General features: G+C 43.8%; 1 protein-coding gene across 3 annotated transcripts in view; it reads right to left on the bottom strand.

Moving 5' to 3' along the window:
- tmem260 (transmembrane protein 260) overlaps nucleotides 1–17,676 on the bottom strand; it is a 31,993-nt gene extending 14,317 nt beyond the window's left edge. For 2 of the 3 annotated variants that reach the window (XR_014908806.1, XM_085391665.1), the window contains exons 1-9: nucleotides 17,136–17,676; nucleotides 13,883–13,914; nucleotides 11,718–11,869; nucleotides 3,628–3,805; nucleotides 3,419–3,532; nucleotides 2,820–2,999; nucleotides 2,701–2,741; nucleotides 1,311–1,397; nucleotides 146–254 (exon numbers count right to left, since the gene is read on the bottom strand). Coding sequence is in view for 2 of the 3 variants with exons in the window: in XM_085391665.1 (XP_085247791.1) it covers nucleotides 146–254; nucleotides 1,311–1,397; nucleotides 2,701–2,741; nucleotides 2,820–2,999; nucleotides 3,419–3,532; nucleotides 3,628–3,805; nucleotides 11,718–11,869; nucleotides 13,883–13,914; nucleotides 17,136–17,244 (1,002 nt within the window). In the remaining variant the exon portion in view is untranslated. The remainder of the gene's footprint in view (nucleotides 1–145; nucleotides 255–1,310; nucleotides 1,398–2,700; nucleotides 2,742–2,819; nucleotides 3,000–3,418; nucleotides 3,533–3,627; nucleotides 3,806–11,717; nucleotides 11,870–13,882; nucleotides 13,915–17,135) is intronic. The other variant, XM_085391666.1, reaches the window with a different exon arrangement.
- Nucleotides 17,677–20,775: the final 3,099 nt, after the last annotated feature.

Here is a 20,775-nt window from a genome sequence, read left to right as displayed (position 1 = left end):
ATACAGCACGCTGCTGTCACTTTGGTTTTATTTCAGAATATTGAAAACTGAGACAAACTTGTAATTCAATGCTGAGCACAAGGTGTGATGCTTCAGCTATGATATGAGAAAAGATGTCTGAGAACATAAAAGTCTTATAGCTCACCACTCCGAGCAGTAAGGGTCTGCTAATGTCCAGGTTGGCTCTCCATGCAAAAAACAGCGAGTAGACCACCAGCATGACAGTTAACAGCCAGGACACTGAGCGACACCTCCTAGGACGGGACACCTCGGGTTATTCAGCGCACAAATATTTAACCAGCTTTCCTTTTTTTTCTGCATGCACAGTCTGCCATTTCCATATTTTTAGTCTAATGTATCACTTTGTCTATTTACTCTGTAAAAATATATTTGTTTTGAATAAGTCTGTAAGAATATTAATGCACGGACGGGGATCACAAGCCTGAGAGAAAACGTAGCTGCCAGCAAGCTAAGAGGTGCATGATTGATTTTCTAATGCAGACTGAGTCATAATGAGCCGGTGCCAACCGCTGAATCACAAACTCATTACAGTACAGCTGTAAAACGTTCTTATACACCAAAAAGAAAAAATTTCCCCTCATGGCAAAAAAATAAGCCATCGTCCGAACCTGAAGAGACAAGCTTTCAGGTTTCCTGCCAACAAACTGATTTGCTGATCTCCGTCAGCCGGACACTTATAATCACTCAAGCTTTTCTTGATTTACGTTTTCCTTACTTACAAGCACCATAGCTAAAAAGCAAATGAAATCATATTTATAACCTTACACTTTAACATGGGGCAAATAAGCATTTGCCGGGTTTCCTTTGGGCAATCTATTAGACGACCTTCCTCTTCTTCATCATCTGTCTGTGTATGTAGCCAAGTTTATTGAAGTGCACCTCGGGAGAAGGGGAATAGCTTGTGCCCTGCGGGGCTTTGGGGCATTACTGGGGCTTTATCAGCTCCACCCAACAGATCCCAGCAAAGGCTCTCCTGTAATGAATTACAGGATCACGCTGCCACATATAGATGCATACAGGCAGTGATTTACTTGTACACACAAACATGATTTTGAAAATCCAAAATACACATCAAATCCTCTTGATCTGAATGTGGAGCGTCGTGACAGTTTGACAGTTAGGTGCCTCAGTGTTGTTTTGTATTCTTTTTTTCTAAGATCAGCATTTTGTCAGTGGTTTTGTTCCCCGTCTTTTACTCCAGGGGATTAGATTTTTGTAGTTGAAGTGGGTGCTGAGATGTGCGTGACAGAGTTTGGTGTGTTGCACGCTGGCATCCAACTCATCCTTACCTGTCCAATGAGGAGAGCGCAAAGCCCATTCCTGCCAGTACCAAGACAGGAAGTGAAAGTTCTGCCAGGGAGTGGTCCAACTGAGCCCTGCACACACAAACACACACAGAGACATGACGGACACCGAAGACAAGCTCAAGTAGCCTCCCTGCTACTGAACTCAAGGACACCAATTATTAAATGCCCTTCATCCCCTATCAAAACAAACTCCTTGGACTGTGCACTCCTCCTTTCAATCGGATTGACAGATACGAATGACTGTGTCATCCACCCCCCACAGCCCCATCCTCTCCTCACAGCGCCTGTCAGTCACACAGCGCTTGCTCCGAGCGGAGAGATAGTTTCCTGCCTCTTCCTTAATACCCATCTCTATTTGACAGCTTATTGAGTCTCTATATCTCCCAATGTACACTATGTGTGAATGTGCTCATGAGCGTGTGTTCGTGTGTGTGTGTGCGTGTCAGTTATTCCAGTGGGTTTACGTCTCCAGTGCGACATGCCTGTCATGTTCGCCTCTCTTCCCCATCTTGAAGGTGTGCTTGTCCATCAAGCAGCAGGGGTGATGGAAAGGGGTGGGTGCTTGGCAGAGGGGGGGCTGGTAGTGGGGGGTCTTAAGACGCACACGCACCCCATCCCGTCAGCTGGAGAAAGATACCAGGAATGGGATGACTGTGGTTGTGGTAGCAGAGGGAAGCAAGGGAGGGAATGGGGTGGAGGGGGTGGGGAGGTGCTAGAGTGGAAAAATACAATTTCTCAAGCTCTATTGCAATGTCTGTCATCACAGCTTGTCACGCTTAAACACCAGAGCTGAGTGATCATTTCAAACTGCTGGAGAAAGAGAACACAGTGATTTGGCCCTCTAAGCAGGTTCAGTTCTGCTTTGATGGGAGAGAGTGGAATGGGAAGAACAAAAGCTGCTGGGGAAAGTAAGGGAAGAGATGGGCTCCAGAAATGACTGTGGGCCCTTATAATGGCTTGGTGTGCGTGTGTATGTGGCTAAACCTGTGTAAATCACCAGAACCATCGCAAAGAGCAGTTGGGTCTTCCATCTCTAGTCCCAAACGTGCCCTCACTGTGCCTCAGATCAAATCGACCTACTTTCCTCCCTTCTCCATCCTAGATCCTACTGTCTAAATAGAAATGAAATACTCAAATCAAACATGCTGGGCAGTTTATGGATGAGAAACATACTGTTTCCTGCGAGACGGACTAAATGTGCTGCTTTGGCCACAAAAACTAGAAATTCAGTGATGTTACTTTGTTCTGGGAAACGATGATGTGAGTTTAGCTGATGGTCATTATACGCATTAAATGACCATCTTGTTGTGCCGTTTACGATATTCAGACCAGGAAGTTTCACGTGCAAACAGCAGAAAGACTGTTTACTTACTGCAACATTGTGGTCAGGTTAACCGAGCTTTCTGTCTTTGCCTGCAAAACAAAAATCAATGTAAGCTAAGCCAACAGGGTCAGGGTCTGTTTAAATGCAGCGAGGCAAGCAACACTTACCAGACAGAATGTGCCATATTCAGCTCGCAGCAGGTGGGTCAACAGACCCGACAGGGTGGTCTGGTCACCCCAGCTCCAGTGGGCTGTGTTGAGGTAGGATGAAATCGGCAGGTAGATGTACGGCAGGAAGCCAGCGAGGAAACAGAATCCCAGAGATACAAGGCCACGCAAAGACAGCTCCTGTTTAAATACAAGGATAAGATGTTCTTAAATTCATGTTGTCCAAACCGTGAGCAAGAAAGTAAAATGGAACGTGTGCGTGTCAACAAGACTGGAGAGCCTTGTTTGGCCCTAAAAGCCCCTCTTTTCTTAGACCAACAGTAACTTTGAAGTTGCGCTAATTTCCAGCTTCATATATTTAGAATTCAGAGTTTAAAACAATCCATATTTATATCTATCTTAAAGCCATTTTAGCTCCTCTCCCTTTAAACCAACTTCCCTCTGATTGGCTGCACCTCACAAACAGCAGCTTTTAAGAGGATATGAGAGGAAAATATCTTGTTTTTGAAGTCTTTTTATTTCTGTCAAAAAACTGCACACAGCCTATTTCTTCTTTGCCATCTATAATTCTCTTTATTTAAAGAGACCCTGTGACTTACCTTTTGAGAGCACAGTCGGTAAAGGACCCAAGGAATGATGACCAACACATACAGCACCAGTGTGTGCTGGTTACAGAGCCCCAAGCCACAGCATAATGCCCCCCAGTGTGCAATCTAACAGGGACAACCAAAACAGTGCAGCATTGTGCGTTTACATTGAATAAAACATAACCTGTGTGTTGCATCTGTTGTGTGGTGTTTTGAGTTACCTTCTTCCTCTGCGTGGCATTTTCAGCACAGCGGAAGCTGGCGGTCAAGAAGAAGAGAAGGCCAATAAAAAGGTTATTGAGGGTGAAGACCTCTGCCACCATGGACCACTGCCAGCTGAGTCTGGACACAGCGAACAGCCCACCAGCCAGCACTGCTCCAGGACCAGGACCTGCCAACCTGAAAGTGTAGAAGAAGAGGCTTTTACTCTTTAGAAAGGACTGCATCGGAGGACAATGACAAGAAGTTAATTACAATCTGGTCAACTAAATTAACTATTGTACTAATTTAACCATCTGGATGTTTCAGTTGTTTAAAACGACTGCATTAAAATGAACCTCAAAAACAGTATTTCTAAAGGCTGCAGAACTTAAACTGCTTTTTTCAATTTTTTTTTTTTATCTAAGCTGCACTGCAACGACACACTGAAAAAAAAACAGAGAGAAAATAACAAAGTCAGCAGCTTCACACAAATTTTAAATGTTGTTGTCAAAAAAGCCACCACTTCCCTATAACTAATTTGGGGACCCATTATAATCTTCCTTCTACCCAAGTTTGCTTCTCGGACAAGACCTTGAAAAACACTCAGTGATTTGGGGTAATTCACATATCATGAGAAGTCCCTCTCGAGCAGCCGGTTGATCTTGAACAGACTGGCACAGAAACCACCGTGGTGGAGATAGCACTTTATCCTCAGCTTCTTAAATATAATGTGTGCACAAAAGTTTTCCCCTTCCTCCTCTCCTGTACTGTCTCCGTCTCCTCTGCGGTAATTGAAGCAAACTTGGGATAATCTGTCATACGCTAAGACCCACCACTTACTAAACTGAGAGACAGAGGGGGAGAGAGAGTGAGGCGACAAATGATGGGGAGAAGGGAAAGAAAAGGAAAATAGTGCAGAAAAGTGTGCATTAAAGGGGTGAGACAGTGTGCGGGATGTAGGATGAAATATAGAAAAAGGAAGAAAAAAGTTCAAGAAGAGAGAGGGGAAAGAAGAGAAAAGGAAAAAAAGGCAACCCAGTCCCCAGCATGCTGGCTCTGAAATATGAGCAGGCTCGACAATTAGGGAAGTCAGGCAGTATGGCCCTTTCCGCCATTGTGTGGAGTGGCTTAGAGTCCTCATCAGCCTATCAGCTAACTGACAGGCAGAGAGCTGCTCTATTCAGCACCGCAGATACAAGCTGCAGGCCAAACGGCTGCCAGGTCCCTTATGACCCCACAATCCCTTGCCGGTGACAGCTTCAAGCTCCATAGCAAATTAGGCGCTCTCACATTACAATCGCAGAAGACAGATTCCATTAACGGTATCTGAAATTGAGTAGAGAGCAGGCCCGTTATCAGACCTGACTCATAAGCACCGCCATTAATCACAAGGCATGATACCATTTATACATTTCCAGCTCTCTGCCTGCCGCTGTGATAGTCAGCCACAAAAGGCCTGATGAGACTTAGGCTAGGGGAACAATGGAGCTTTCTGAGGAAAGCGCGGTAAATCAGGAAAAAAAGGAGAGGGAGAGCGAGAGAAGGGTGGAAAAAAAAACTTTAGCTTGCTGACTAATTCCACTATTTTTTTCTGTGTTCTCTGTAAGGCAAGCCTGCTGAATGAGCACACGTATGTGTGTGCGCATGCACTTAATGGGGTTGGGGGGTTGTGGCGTCTAGGAGTGGGTCTTAATAAGCGATAGCACCGACTTCCTCGCTGCACCGCTCCAGGAATTAGTTGTAACTTGAAGGAAAAATGAAGAAGGGTGGCGTTTCTAGAGGGGGGTGGGGGGATGCAGATGGGGACTTTTGTTGAGGTGCAGAGACCTCCCGCACCCATTATTTTACCTCCTCACATGACAATTAACCCACAGCTCATGCACCTAGCGGGGGGCTGGTTTGGGGGTGGCACGGGGTGCAGAGCAGTCATGGGGGTCCCAAAGAAGGGGTTATTACACCAAGTCTGTTCCTCCTTCTGAAGCTCGTCTGATAGCCAGCACTCGTCACATATTCAAAGACACACACACAGGCACACACTTCTGTTCCTGAACTTCTTTATTCTCCCTGAGTGCCTGACAAATCTCTCTGTTAGAGCTTGTCAGTCAGTAAGAAGCCAGTGATGTGTGTACAGTGCAGCCTGTAAATGACCTGTCTGTCTGCGCGGGACCACCTGGGTCCCAGTCAGCCTCTCCACAGCTCATTCTCCAGGCTGGCTGCTCCCAGGGCGCTCGGATAAAGCAGGACACATTTTGACACCAGTGTGGCCGTGTTCCCTGTTATCACGACTCAGTGCTGTGCAGGATGCTGCCGCTGTACTGAAATGTTGTGGCTCAGTGACAATGGACTGGTTGGGACGTGGCAGGAGAATAACACGGCTGACAACGAGACTATTCAACCCTGAACTGATCCAACCTGCCAAAAAATGCCTGCGTCATCACTTGGGTAATTAAGGAATGACCAATATACTTAAAGCCTGAAACGAAACACAAACTTGGAAATAAAGTAAAAAAAACTATCCATAATTCAACTTGAATAATATGAAAGAGGAGCACAGGCTGAAAAGGGAGGATTAAAGGTAAATAAAAAAAAAAATGACAATGATACGAGAGACAATGTCCCCTTCAAGGACACAATAAAGGCTCAGTATAATCACTTTGAAGTGTCAAAATGAGAACCTGCCTCATTTACACACTCGGTTCTACAGTATGGGCCAGAGACATGCCAGCATCGGCCGTCTGCGCTAAACAGCATCACACAAAAAACCTACACCAGCACTCTGCACTGAATGAAGCTTCACAATGGAGCTGGCTAAGAGAGCCGCTGTTACACACCACCCCGGGGAACAGACAATACCACAGCTGTGCCATCGCGGATCAACAACGCACTGTTCTCTAACCGAGTGGTGGTTTGGGTTAAGCGGTGCTGGAAAACAATCACACATTCCTGAAGAGGGTAAAAAGCCCGAGAGAGAGGGGGTGGCCTTGCTCGGGCTGAGGCTGAGGTTTCCAGCTGGCCCGAGCAAACACCCCAGGGCTCCCCTCTGGCCGGGACACCAGGCAGGCTATTTAGCAGCTATTATATGACAGGGGTATGATGTATTGCTTTGAAGTTTCAAAGCCAATCTGCAACTGATACACAAACATTAAGGGATGTCAGTAAATCAAAGTATTGGCTTTGATTTAGTACTACTAAATGACCCAATGTTAATTTTCTTTCAGAGGAATTACATCATGACAGTACGATCGAACTGTTTTACGATTTTATACATTTCTGCTGTTTCGAGTTCATATGGATTAAGTTCTTTTGTCACATGAGAGCAGAAAGATTTGTAGATTTCTGGGTTATCAACAAAAGATGCACTTCAAAAAACACGACACTGGAGTTTAAAATCTAAAAAAAAATATGCAATGTGCAGTATTACATGTAGAGTCAAGAGCTTAATTCATGCTTGAGAGTAATTGTTGTTGTGATTTTTATAAATTCATCATCTATCAGCTGCACAATTGTTTAGGTATGCAATGCTATATTTATTTTATATGGTTATTTAAACAGAAACATAACAATCGTGTTATATGGTGATATTACTGTTGATATTAGTAATATGGCAGCACTGACATCCATACAGTTACCCTTTCACTTCCCTTTAATAGATAAAATATTGATTATAATTACCTATCATATATATTTTAACTTTGCTAGCTGGTGGAATGACCACTGGAATGACGGCTGTTTATGATATTTTTCCTGATTATTTCATCTTAAACTACAATAAGAACTAACTGAGAAAATCTGATTTCTAACTGACGTCCACACTGTATGTTTCAGGAGGGGAAAAAAAGTCTATCAAGTCTCCAAACCAAGCACTTCCCCATCTTTCCTTCCCCCGTGCGGTGTATGAAGAAGACGCTGTCTGTTTGCGCTGAAAGGAGGGTAAACACGGGTCCTGGCTCTGCCGCTCAGACACCCCTCCTCCAAGAAAGCGCTCCAGCGCTACAAGTGCGTGTAAAATTAATCACCACAATTCTGTTCAAACAATGCAGCCACTGACATGACAATTTCTCCCAGAATGCCATCTTAATCTCCACCCAACACACAAAAATTACAGGAAGAGGGGGGTGAAAAAAAAAAAAAAACAATTTAGAAAAATCCCGTGTTTATGCAATTCACTGAATGCCATTTTTTATTGCTGCTTTTTTCCAACAAAGTCATTAGGCACACACCAGTGATACATAAATGTTGCTGTATAGATTCCATTAACTAATTCTGGGTGAATTGTAATTGCCGAGTCTGATCCGTCTCTGTGCCTGGTGCCTTATTAAGACTGCCTGTGGTGGGTGAGGAATGTAATATTGACGTCCGAAGCAGACACAATCTCGGGCCCACGGGCAAAAGGAATATTAAACTGGTACTGTATTCTGCTGTCTATCTAGCCCTCCTCCCTCCTCCGCTCTATCCCCATCCCGTAGCCAGTAATGAGGAAATAACATCTTCATTAGACATCTGTTTAACTGTATTAGAGGATGAGTCCTGGGGGAACCATTGGTCATGCTGAGGAGGGTGGGAGTAAAGGAGGTCTGTTGGACTACAATGTGACGGATGAGATACTGCAGAATAGGAACAAAAGGTCCAGCGATTGAGGCCTTTTAAACAGACAAACTTAAAATTGTCTTCTGCATTTTCATAAATAAATTTCAAAAAATAACAGTAATGGGTGTATTCTCTATGGATACTTGGGCTGAAGATTTTATCCAAGAGTAGCAGACGTGAGAGGGAGGGGCATCCTTGCCACCTACAGGAAGAGGTGAGAGCATTACCCAATAAAACAACTCTGTTCAGCTGTTTTTTGGATACAAACCCACATCAGTGGTTGCTAAAAACAATTCCCCCACACGTCGCTCCTGACACGACCTCAACAAGACACACACAACCCCACCCCTTTGGAAAAACAACCCACCTGAGCAAGGAGAGAAAGCACCATCGGGACCATATGGTGGAGGTCCTTATAAGGAGCTGGGGATGCAGCATGCGGCAGGGGATGGCACCACGCCCACCCTCCCGTCCACTGAGGTGTCAGCTGTGCCACATGGGCTAGCTCTTGGCAGGGGAGCCTTTCGCAGGTGTGCGGTTTTTCTCTCGAGGGCCGCCGGGGAAAGAGGGAGGCCAGACACGTTTGGTGTGCTTCAACGGGCCTGTTATGTAATCATGTGATCAAACCGAAAAGTGCTGATGACTGAGCGGGGCGAAGTTGGGGGGGTTTTTCTGCTGTGATGGCTGTCAGCTCGCTAACGTGTCTGCTCGCGGTGTCTCGGGATAAGCTGGGGAATGGAGAGAGATTCCTCTCAGGTAGCAGAGATTCAGAGCAGCTTTAGCAGATAAACTATGAAACGAGAGAGCACAAAATACAGAGCTGTCTGGATTATCCCGCTACGCATTCCTCCAGAGACTCACAGCTGAGGCCTTTAGCATTCCACCAGCCAAATGTTTCTCTCTGTGAACCTCCAAGTGCAATCGATAGTAATTATCATTACGTCCACCATCCTCAAAGGCTTGTCAGGCCGTGGTGTGAAAACATAACAAGACATGCAATTCGGCCATCAAACTATATGATCAAGCAAAGAAAACTGTAATTGACAAATCAAAGGGAAGCTAAATTGCTACATTTAAACTTATGCAAGAGAGAGAAGTGGCTTCCAAGCCTATCAACTTACATTCCCCCACATTAAACACGGCAATCTGGCCGACTAATTTAAATTGATACATCAAAGGCTCACAATGTTGGGTATATTCCAGATGAATTTCAAGGTCTTACCATTTATTATTTGAGAGAAACTGACTTCGAGTACCCGTATTAACTTCAAAATATTTTGCCATCTGAACATAATTTCACAAAGCAATAATTTGTTTGGGAGGGTGAGGTCGGCCTATTTCCCAGCAAATGAAAAGCAAAAAAATGAGAAGTAGTTACAAAAAAAACTGTTTAGGAGGGCCAACAAAGGGACAAAAACAACAAATGACATTTAAGAAATTAATTATGTTGGGACACAGCACACTCACTACAAGGGCAGAGCAGGTATGAACGGCTGGTCAGTTTTGGCATTTCATCTGAGGGAAAGGCCTGAACAGAGGGTCTCTGCATGGCCGTGGCATTTATGCCAGTATTGTTGACAGGGTTAAATCACACAAATGCCCTGCACGCCAGAACCAAGAAGCAGGTCTCGACCATCCGGGAACCCTCGCCCAGTTCTCTCATCTTTTGCCCTCTCCAGTAACCCCCCAGTAACCTGAGTGTGCCAACTGATCCACAGCCTCATAGCTCATCCCAGTCTAGGCCCTGAACAGATAATGACTAAAACCTTTTATGCTTATTTCTCTAAACTGGAAGCGTAGATTATACATTCACACTTAAGAGCTTATATGGTGTAACTGTGCGCTCTGGATGAAGTCCTCACCACTCATCAACCCTAGCTGGCGGTTGTGGGTAAGGGGGGTTGCAGAGCCTTTTAATGACTTTTTACTTGACCATAATCCACAACTGGATCTAAATCCCCCGAGATTATAAACTGGGGCTACGGTTAACATGCAAAATAGGAGCCAAATATCAGCAGACAGCATGGATATTTTCGGCCCTCAAAATAACTGTAAATGTCTGGCCAAGAACGGAGTCCAATCAAAAGCCTGAATACCAGGGAAGCAATAAGGATGTCCAGTTAAAGCATGACGAAGAAGTGCAGTGTTTTAACACCCCCCCCCCCCCCCCCTTTTTTAACCCTCTTTTTATTGTTTTGTCCTTTTTGCCTTGTCCTGGGAACACTGGTGAAAGCTGGCAGCCGTTGGTTCACCTCTCAGAGACAGTAAGATAGGGCAGGGTCTAAGACTGATGCAGTCTGGGCTTAAGGCCAGTCCCCTGGGTAGCTCTCCCTCTCCAGTCCCTGCCCTACTTCAGCAGGGATGACCCTGTACCCTGACCTTCTCCAGACCTCCTGCCACATCGCACACACTGGCCAAGCACACAGGAAGCCGGCCCAGCACTGCGCACTTTATAACACATACAATTTCATTTTCACTTGCTGTCCTCCTGCTATCACAGAGTCCTCACAGCCTGCCAAGGTGTGCAGCAAGAAGAAATTACATCATATTCAACAATTTCTATTCTGGAAATAGTAACTTAGAAATATATGACATGATTGGAAACAGCCCAGTATGCACAAAGAGGGACAAAAAGGTAAAATGTTGACACTAAGCTGCCACCAAAATGCAGTGTGGAAAATGACTAAAATCAGCAAAAAGTGTGATGTAAGGCAGTCTGGTTAACCATGCAAGATAAACACACAGACAAAGCAGGAAGGGGTAAAATACTCCTTACATGATACGGTCAGCAGCAGGCGAAGCTGCAGGGTGGGTAGATGGCAATGCGGGGACCGTAAACTGTGTTTATGACTGAGCGAGGGGAGAGGTAGTTGACGAGAGGGGAGAGGGAGGAGCGCAGAGAGTGATCCTGTTCCTCTCAGACCCAGGAGGCAAGAAGGGGAGAGATTAGAAATCGTGCCATGTCAGGATTGGGAGCATGCTGGGCAGTGGGGGGGGCAGAAGAACAGGGATTCAGGTTTGGGGGGGTGGAGGGCACAATAATTGGGATATACATACACATACACGCATTCTCACAACGGGTGGCTGATAGGTAAACAGGGAGGGTAAGGTGCTGGGAGGGAGGACGGCGACTGGGTTCTGCTTCTGAATACTGAACAGAGGATCAGGGAGACCACTGCCTGTCAGTCAGGGCCCAAAAATACCACTTTCTGTTCCAGACAGCTTCACGATGCAAAAAGTCAGTAGGGGAATGTTTAAAGACTGCCGCCACTCAAAAATGTCTTCTTATTATTGTTACTTCCCTTGATGTGAGTTAGTCACCAGAAGGCTCCTCTGCTGAAGGAGGGAGGCTCTTTGTGCCTTCCTTAAAGTTCTGTTTGAGAATTTAGTACTTCAGTTACTGATACCTACTCGATTGCAGAGTGCACCAATGTAATTTTTTATACAATAACTAAAATCCCAGAACAGAACATAATGCATCAAGAAATTCTGGAATTGGGAAACACATTTTTCATATGCCTACCTGCAGACAGTAATGCAGAAGCCACCACAAGCTGCAGCCCCCAGGAGGCTACTCATCAGGTTAACGCTGTGGGCTGGAGAGAGTGAGGGCAGCAGACGCATAGCCATGTGAGCCAGTAGAGTGAAGAGTGGGTATCCTGGAGGATGGGCCACCTAAAGACACAAAAACAAAGACAAGGGCCATTTCACACGTGAACTTTTTATCAGGTGCTCCTTTCTTACATGCTGCATGTAGCTGGAGATGCGTTCTTACTGCTATACTAGAGGAAATACTCCATTTGGTTTCGGAAGGGAAGCAGCTTTGATAAAGTGAGTAAGGGGCAAAAACACGTGATTCTGCTCACTACTGTTAAATTCAGTGATCTGCTATTCACACACTGGCACAATCCCAGAGATCTGGCAGGCAAACCACTGATGTTTAGAAAAAGAGCTGCAGTATGTGTAAAAATAGCTCACAATGTGATGCTATCACAATAGGTTTACCACGATGATGATTGTATCACAATACCTTATACATTAAGAGACAATAATCAATGATATATGCACCTTAACTGTGCAACTTTAAAAAACAGAAGACAAATAGAAGAAAAAATGTATTTATTCCCTGCAATGTAGTGCCAGTGTGCATCACTATGAATTACTTTTACTCCATTTCAGTAATGAAACTGTTTAGTTTTTCAGCTCTCTTTTCCCCTTTTAAATTTCTTCTTCTTCAGCTTCTGTTTTCCCTTAATTATGTGATAAGCGCTGGTAGTGACTCCGGTACATCGGGACTGTGTGGAGAGTCCCTACAAAATTTACTTTTAAAAACTCTGATTTTTAACAACAGTGTACCATATCTGTAATTCTATCGCACAAGAAAGGGATTTAATATATTGCTGTATCAACATTTTATCCTCAGCAGGTAAGCACACGTGAATTTTGTGAGGAGTCAGAAACATCCTGCTTGGCTTTACTCTGACTGTGCTGTCATACGAGAGCCCTACACTCCCTTTCTTTTCCCCTTTTCTCACTTCTTTGCTGCGGGCCTCTTCCCAAGGACAGTGCAGCTCCCTAGAGCCCGTGGTATAACACGTGGTGCTCGCCAGCCTCAACCCCCAAACCACCGCAGAGCCGTAGTCATTTTCGCCTGGGAGATCTTGGCAATCGCAGCAATTAGCCACTAAGTCTCTTCCACCCAGATAAGGACTCAGTCATTAAACACAGACTCATTCCCTGGCACAGATAACACAAAGCATGCAGGCAGTGAGAAGGGGCAGCTCTTCGAATGAACAGAAAGCCGAAAGGTGAGAGTGTGACTGACTCACCAGTTACCTCGAACACGGCAAAGGATCTTTTTGCAGACATGCAAACAGCTTTGCTAAAATTTGAGTGAGGAGCTGGAAATGGAAAAGGCGCGTCGCAATAACTCGATGAGCAAAAAGCGAGGCTGTAAATATGAGAGAAAGAGAAAAGCTCCAGCAGCGAGAGTGGTGAACTAAATGGTAGCATCACGCAGGTGGGTAACGTCACCAAAATGAAGAGCGATTAAGAGCATGAGGAAGGACTGTGTGGGCTGACAGCAGTGTACAGACATGCAGCTAAAGGACAGCTGAGCGATAAAGGCCACAGGGAGCAAAGAGAAGGAGAACTCTCAAGCTCTGGGGATCAGAAGAGGGGGGCCAGCAGCCTGGGTCCCAGAGATGGCCTGCAAGGCCCTGGGGAGGCCTGAAAGGCAGACAGGCAGGCCACACGGACTGCAGCACTAACGGCAGGATTACTGGCATAGTGACACCGACACAGCCTCCCTAAAAGGATCACAGCGGCGTAATAAACTTTATTAAATAATAAAACTTATTATAACTGTTAACCCGATTTAGTTCATTCTTCGCGGCTTACACACACACACAAAAAAGAGGGGTGGATATAATAAGCCTTATACCGTACATAAGGCAAAGCCTACAAAAGCCATCGCCTTACCATTGACTTTAATTGGATTTGAAAAACGGGTTGCAAATTATAGCATTCTCTACTTGCAACTTAGTAAAATAAGTGTATAGAAAAGAAGGGGAAAAACCTGTGGACTGAAAGTAAATTAATCTGCTTTCTGCCCATGCTTAATTAAACTTCCTTAATGCTTATAAGAGTTAATGAGTGAATTGATTAAACAATACAGCTAATACTTACCCCCAGCTCACAAGCAGTGGTGATCAGCTCTCCTGTGGAAGAGAATAGGGGAGGAAATTAATGTAAACCCAATAATTATTATTAAGAGACAAGTCTGCTCCCAAAGTTTTCCCAAATCAAATACTTGCACTGGGGTTTTGCATTAATTTGCCAGGATCAAAACCTGCAAATCTTCCCAGTGTGACATTTCCTAAGCGGCACGCTCATTCTCTTCATCTTTCACTTCTCCCCCGATGCCTCCCTCCCTTCTCCGGCACATACACACAGATATAAACACACGCACATACACACAAACCATTAGACTCCCCCTCCAATGCCTTGTCACACAAAGACACACATATGCAGATCTGAGAATAATGCTTCCAGTCCCATCCTCCCCATGCATTAGGGTCCTTTCCTCTCCTCTTTCTTCTGCTGCTCTACGTGCCTCTCTCCTGCTCCCACACTCCTAATGTCTCAATGTCTCGTTTAGTCCGTTGGGCACAAACAGAAAGGCTACGCCGGTGACAGTCACAGAATGAAGTAAGCTGTAAAAATAAAAGCCGGCTGCACAATTTTTTGACAAGCTCTGTGTGAGGCGCAGCACAAAGTGAAAAGAAAACCCCTAAAAGCTTTTTGAGGGAGCTTTAATGTATCTGGGCACAAACCCATTTGTGCCAGAATACACCCAGAGCATTTCAAATTATACTGATTTCTCACCCAATGTTTGCATCTCCCACTCATGAAAATTGAAATTTGGTTCAGATTAAATGACATTGATAAATGTTTAGGTTCAGGACAGCCCCCTCTACTGGTACCAGACGGGTAGTCCCTTCCTCCGTCAAACACATCCAATGAAACGCTGGCCTTGTTTCTTGCAGACTCTATCACTTTTACAAGCTATGTCGAATCCGTAAGACACTACACGCTGTTTCAATCTGAGCAGCTGTTGGTGCTGTTACATATATTTAAAAACAAACAAACAAACAAACAAACATCTGCACAGTAGGGACATGAGCAGGGATGCAGTAACAACCTTTACAAAACAGAAGGGCTGGATTTCAGATGGCACTGGTTTCCTCTCATATTTTGCAACCTTGCTGATACAGTGAATTACGATGCCTAAATTTCTGCCACATGAGGAGCCCTAACTCTTATCAGTCTAATGGACCATGAAGTCAGAACTCCTCCACCTGCACAGCTTAAATGTTTCCACAGCTCCATTTCACCTGGCACGAGCCGCCAGCTACCTGCCATCATTTAACATCACACTTTCTCATCCTTCATCGGCTTCTCAATTTCACTCATTTCCCCCTTAGAAGTGGCACACTTTTACACCATTCAACACTGAAACTCAAACTAATACCAAGCCAAAACATCCATCTCAGTGCAACAGAGATGCAGTTCTGCAGCCCCAATACTAAAAAGGGAAAATATTGACTCAACGGGGTAGCAGCATGGGTGCCAAGAGTCTTTGTGATTGTGGAGCATGGGCACCCACACCAGTCTTCCCATAATCCCCATCATTTCCACACTCCACATTCCTAGACAACAGCGTACCCGCGGGGCTGCGCTCAAGCCTCTCCAGGGCACATCACACCTAAAGAGATTAGGACACAGAGACGGAGACCTGGAGAATTCGGAAGGGTGTTCAGCTGGCACTATCAGAGCGGGCATCCTGCACCGTCCCTAAACACTGTGGAGAAGGGGCTGGCCATTTTTTCAAAGGCCCTGTTCGTTAGACAGCAGCACAACCAGCAGGGCTACTCAGCACTCCAATTGCCCGCTCTCGCTTCATCTCTCCTCGCTTATATCTGGCCGAGCTTTTCTTATGCTTTCATTCTGCAAAAATGCATTCCCTTCTGCAGCTCGCACGCCAAAGCAGTAAAAACCTAACAAGCAGAGCCTTCATGCCCTCAAGTCCATAATTTACAAGTTTGTAACCTTGGTATCACTTCTAAACACTGTTTGTAATTGTTCAAGGCACTCCTTCATAAACTGCATTACAAGAATGTTGGGAAAACACATCGGAAGGTACTGAGTGGAATACATTCAAGTCCACAGTAAGCCGTGTTAAATGTAAATTAGGTTTATGCATGCACACAAAATATTGAATTTAAATAAACAAGGACAATTATTTGTAGTGAGTGGCTGTCAACAGTGCTTTGTCAGCAATTATGGTGTCTGCGTTACCCAACAGTCAGAAAAATGAAAAAATGCATAAAATGTGGAGGAAAAGTGCAATTAGGTGTGAGTCAAACATGGTTTGCAAAAACATCTAGCAAACAAAAGGTTGCTGGTTCGGTCTGGCGAGAGACACAAATACCTTTTGGGATTGTATCAGGAAGAGCATCCGTTGTTAAAAAATTAATTAATTAATATGTCACAAAATAAAATGAAAATGTTAACAGTTCTGAAAAACATAATATGCAATTATTTGATCTTTTTTTTTTTTTTAATTGCAATTTTATATTACAGTACCATTGTACGTATGTGTAGCAGGTAACATTGGGTCAAAGCATATTTTTATAGTAACGACTGAATCACATTTAAGTCGTTAAAATGTTTCCTTTTCATTCACTCTTAATAAAAATAGGTGTGAACCAAACTGTGACTTTGGAGAACTGTTATACCTCTACAGACTTCAACGAAATCCAAATAAGTTATGTTATAGAATTACAAGTAAACAAGTACAAGTACAACTAAAAGCAGCTGAGTTTAAAGAACAGAAAAGCATAAGCTACATTAAACTACATCATCCCAAATAGGACAGGAAATTGTTCTTTACAGCACCACCAACTTACGTCAAGATAATTGACGTTAAGATATTTTAAAAGAATAAGAAAGAAAACAAAGAAATAAATACAGATAGTCGTGTATATTTTTGCATTATTTGTTAATTACAGTGACTGAATATTATGAAATAATGCCTTTTGTCTTTACCAGTCAGCGTTGATTCCAAAATCAGCCTTAAACACTGGAAGTAAAAAAGGTATTAGTGTCTCATTTAGAGGTTTTCGTATTTACCGCGGACGATTTAAAAACATGAATGAAAGAATGATTCTTTCAATTTATATATGTGTATCTCAAAGTCTGGCATGTGTTTGTTTACGTTGTCACGTCGACAAACGTCGCTTTACCTGCACTTGCAGCACCATGGACAGCACCAGTCAAGCTGCAGCGGTTTCATCAACAAGGTGCAATATGATTGGCTCCCGGCAACACAACAAAGCCACGTGACCAAATGAGCGTTAGCTAGCCTGCTAGCACCAACCTGAGTCTCCACCGGGGACCGTCCTCTGCACACAGGGCACATACAGAGCGGCGACACAAGCGACCACGGTGCCTGTCAGTATCCAGCTTGCTCTGTGCTCCGCGGACATTTTGTTTCTTTCAGGGGAAATACGGACGATTTTCACTGAAATGTCTCTTAACTAGCGAGCTAACGTTAGCGTCCATGTATTCCAGACCCTTCGGGGTATAAATAAAACTTTGATCTACGTCTAAAACGATGTTGGGTAGAGATTAAGTAAATTTAATTTAGTTCTAAGTACAACCTTTGCATAGTCTTCAGCACACTTGCAGGAGAGTGTGCTGAGTTAGGTCCTTCCTGCCCGCGGAAAGTAGCAGCCACATTCACGCCGACTGGCTAACCTCGCGATATTACCGGACACGCTTTCCTCATAAGTTGCATTACTCATTGAATTGCTGTTTCTTGCTTTGTAAAGGGAAACAAAAACGAGCGTTTCAAATGAGGACGACCAGTGTTTTATCTCGGACGTGTTGGCCAAGCAACATGGTTATGACTACTTCCTGGTTCACTCAATGTCATTCAGGAATGTACATCAGTCTTCTTTCATCACTTGTATTCACAGAGCTGAACGGAGAGGGGTTGGGTCTGCATCTTTACGCTAGCACGACAGTTTATTTTTCTGTCAAAATTAGTCTAAAAATTGAAAGCCTTTCCTTTTTGCGCTTTACTCATAAATTTAAAAACATACTCAAGTTTTCAGGTTTTCTTCCAAGTATAATATTGTGTGCTAAAATGTACAGAAATGGAAAGAACTCTCAATCTGGCTAACTTGTAAACTGAAACTACATATGCTAATGAAAAGTATGTGTTAAAGTCTAAAGGTTCAAACCAGCTGTTTGTGATTACTATTCATTGCCAGGCACCATTTTGAAGGATCAACATGCAAATATGCATTTTCTAATGCATATGATTTCTCAGTGCATTTCAAGAGCTTTAGTTGAGAGGGACTGCTGAGTATCTCAACTCAAACATAGCCTGCCTTCCCTCATTTGGAGGGGTTGTTTTAAGCCTTACAGTGAAAATGGCATTATTACTGGATTAAAACATTATTATATTAAAGCTGTTACAGTACCTGCTTCAAATGCACAATTACGTGCACAGTAGAGCACTAGATTATGCCAGAAACAAGATACACGAATTTGTAAATGTATCACAAGTGTCCATATTTCACAGGTTGAGAGGTGACTGTAATAAAGAAATTGCCCTATTGAACTGATAATAATCCCAGCCCACCATAAATGACTCTGATCCTTCAGTAAATTGAGCCCTTGGTGAGGTGGAGTGGTGTCAGCACCTAACCAACTCTCAGATGGCTCTCTAATCCTCCCGTCCCTCTCACCACCACCCTCACCGTCTAATCAGACTTGAACACACACATAACACTCACACCCATCTGACACACACAAACCAAAGTACTCACCCTTCCTCATACTGGGGCTCAGCCATCTCTTCAGTGTGATGTCACTGCTAATCCAAGCTTGGTTATCCACTGGGGTGCAGTGCTGGCAAGAGGGATGTGGGGAGGAGATGGGATGAATTTGTGGTGGTGGATGGTGGGGGGTGAGGGGTAATCAGGCACGTCATAAAGACTTCTCTCTAAAACCATCACTTCCATTAGCCCCTACCACATAGAAAGCTAGTCTTGTACCCAAACTGTACACATATGCGCAAATGCTCATTGGAGCGCCAATATGGACACATTTCAGCTCTGATATTTGAGATAAAACACAACTGTAGGCACATTCGCAGCCATGTAGCTCATATTTGGGGCACAGAGAAATCATTAGAGAGCCAGCTGGATTAAGACCCCCCCCCCCACCCCCCGTTCTATCCCATGCATTCACAAAATAAACGCAGGGCCTTTATATTGACAGCTTGTCCAAAGAGAGGAATTACCCACATGGTTGAGGCCCTCGCTCCATATGGCGGCAGGCTATTAACAAACATTAGTTGACTGTAATAGCAGCAGTATTAAATTCATTATCTTTTTCAGATTGTATGTGAGGTGTGTGACTTTGTATGCGTGTGTTTGTGTTTGTGTGGAGTGCCCACACTGTGTGCCAGCGTGCATGATTAGAGAGTTCTAATGTTCCAGCTCTGGGGATTTGTAGCATAAGATAAGAAAGGGCATTAACGGTGAATTGTGACGGTCTAGTGGAGCAAAACTGTTGTTTAAAATGTGCGTATGCTTTCTTTGCCGAGTCCTTTTTACATGAAAAATTAGCATTTTGTCTCAGATTTTTGTTGCTGATTTTTTTTTAACTCAATGCTATACATACAGAAAAAGAGCAGCCACGCATGAGAAAGTGGCTGACTGCAGTTCCATCTATTTGATTTTGTATTTTCCTCACTTAACCTACCACATATCTGTTTTAATCTTACCTTAAGCATCCTTGAAATGAGGTGTAATCCACTTAAGCCCGTTTGAATCTGCTTCACAGCCACATTACACCCATTCGTCGACTCATAAACATTCTCTCTGCTAAACAGCTGCACATTGGCGGTGTCCACGAGCCAAATTGTACATTGTGTTGACGCAGAAAGATTAAAACTCTGCAGTATTTGCACTTGCAAAAAGAGCAGCCATGTTTACTCAACCTTCTCTCGCTTACAATCAATGGGCAGCATGCAGACAGGGTGAGAAATAACTGGATAGGATGTACTTTTCATAACATTGGCTCTGTGGGCCACTGCAATGCATATGAAATAAAACAATCAAGATGCATTTGATGTGCGCACTCTCAGCTTTAATTGAGGGGGTGGAACAGTTTTATACACAGCCCTACCACCTCCTCCCCCTTTGGCAAAGTCTCAGATGCAATTGGACAAATTAACATAATCATAAATAAAATGCTAATTTTTAATACGTTGTCAAGAATCCTTGGCATGCTGCGCCGATTGGCTGAAGCCTGGAACCCACAGACATTAACCGGGGGAGTGGATCTCTTGTTGTTGTTTCTGGTTCTTTCTGACTTATTTGTCTTCATTCAGATGCATGCTGTTAATATATCAGCCCATGGATATTAGTGTACAGTGAGCACCATAAAAGTGTATAACATGTAATTACAGTACATAGTGCCAAACTACTTTTCACATCCCTGAAAAACAGTCTCACTTTTTTGTCCAATAAAAAAACAGGTTAATGCATGTTTGGTCACATCGCTCTGGGAATATCATTTGGAATCGTAACAAGGTAATTTTATGTTTTTGTTCATGTTTTGTGTGTTTTTAACAAAATTTGGTTAATAAAGTTAGATCATTCTTCTCTGTGTACGTTCACTGTGTCCTTTCATTTAAAGCTGCCTCTCTTTTGCTCCACACAGCCTGGCCCAAATACTAGTCAAAAGACAAAGCTGCGAGAAACAACAAGCATTAACGCTGTGCTCTTTTGCAAGTGGAAAAAATACAACCATTCCCTGTAAAATGTACATGTAGCGAGGCCTTGAACCACAGAATAGGTCTTCAGAGAGATTAATTCTCCTCTGTGATCCAGTTCTCATTACAACAAGCAGGGGACTCAAACACACATAATAACAGGGCTGACTGCTGTTCCTTTGTAACATGTGGCTACTTAAATGATCCTAAATAAGATAGATGACAA

This window comes from Rhamphochromis longiceps, linkage group LG19 (assembly GCF_057381845.1).
Source record: "Rhamphochromis longiceps isolate RC_006_pf linkage group LG19, R_longiceps_female_GT1.1, whole genome shotgun sequence".
Lineage (NCBI taxonomy): Eukaryota > Metazoa > Chordata > Actinopteri > Cichliformes > Cichlidae > Rhamphochromis > Rhamphochromis longiceps.
The sequence above is the reverse complement of the archived record's forward strand: the minus strand, read 5'-3'. Positions and strand labels throughout refer to the sequence as shown.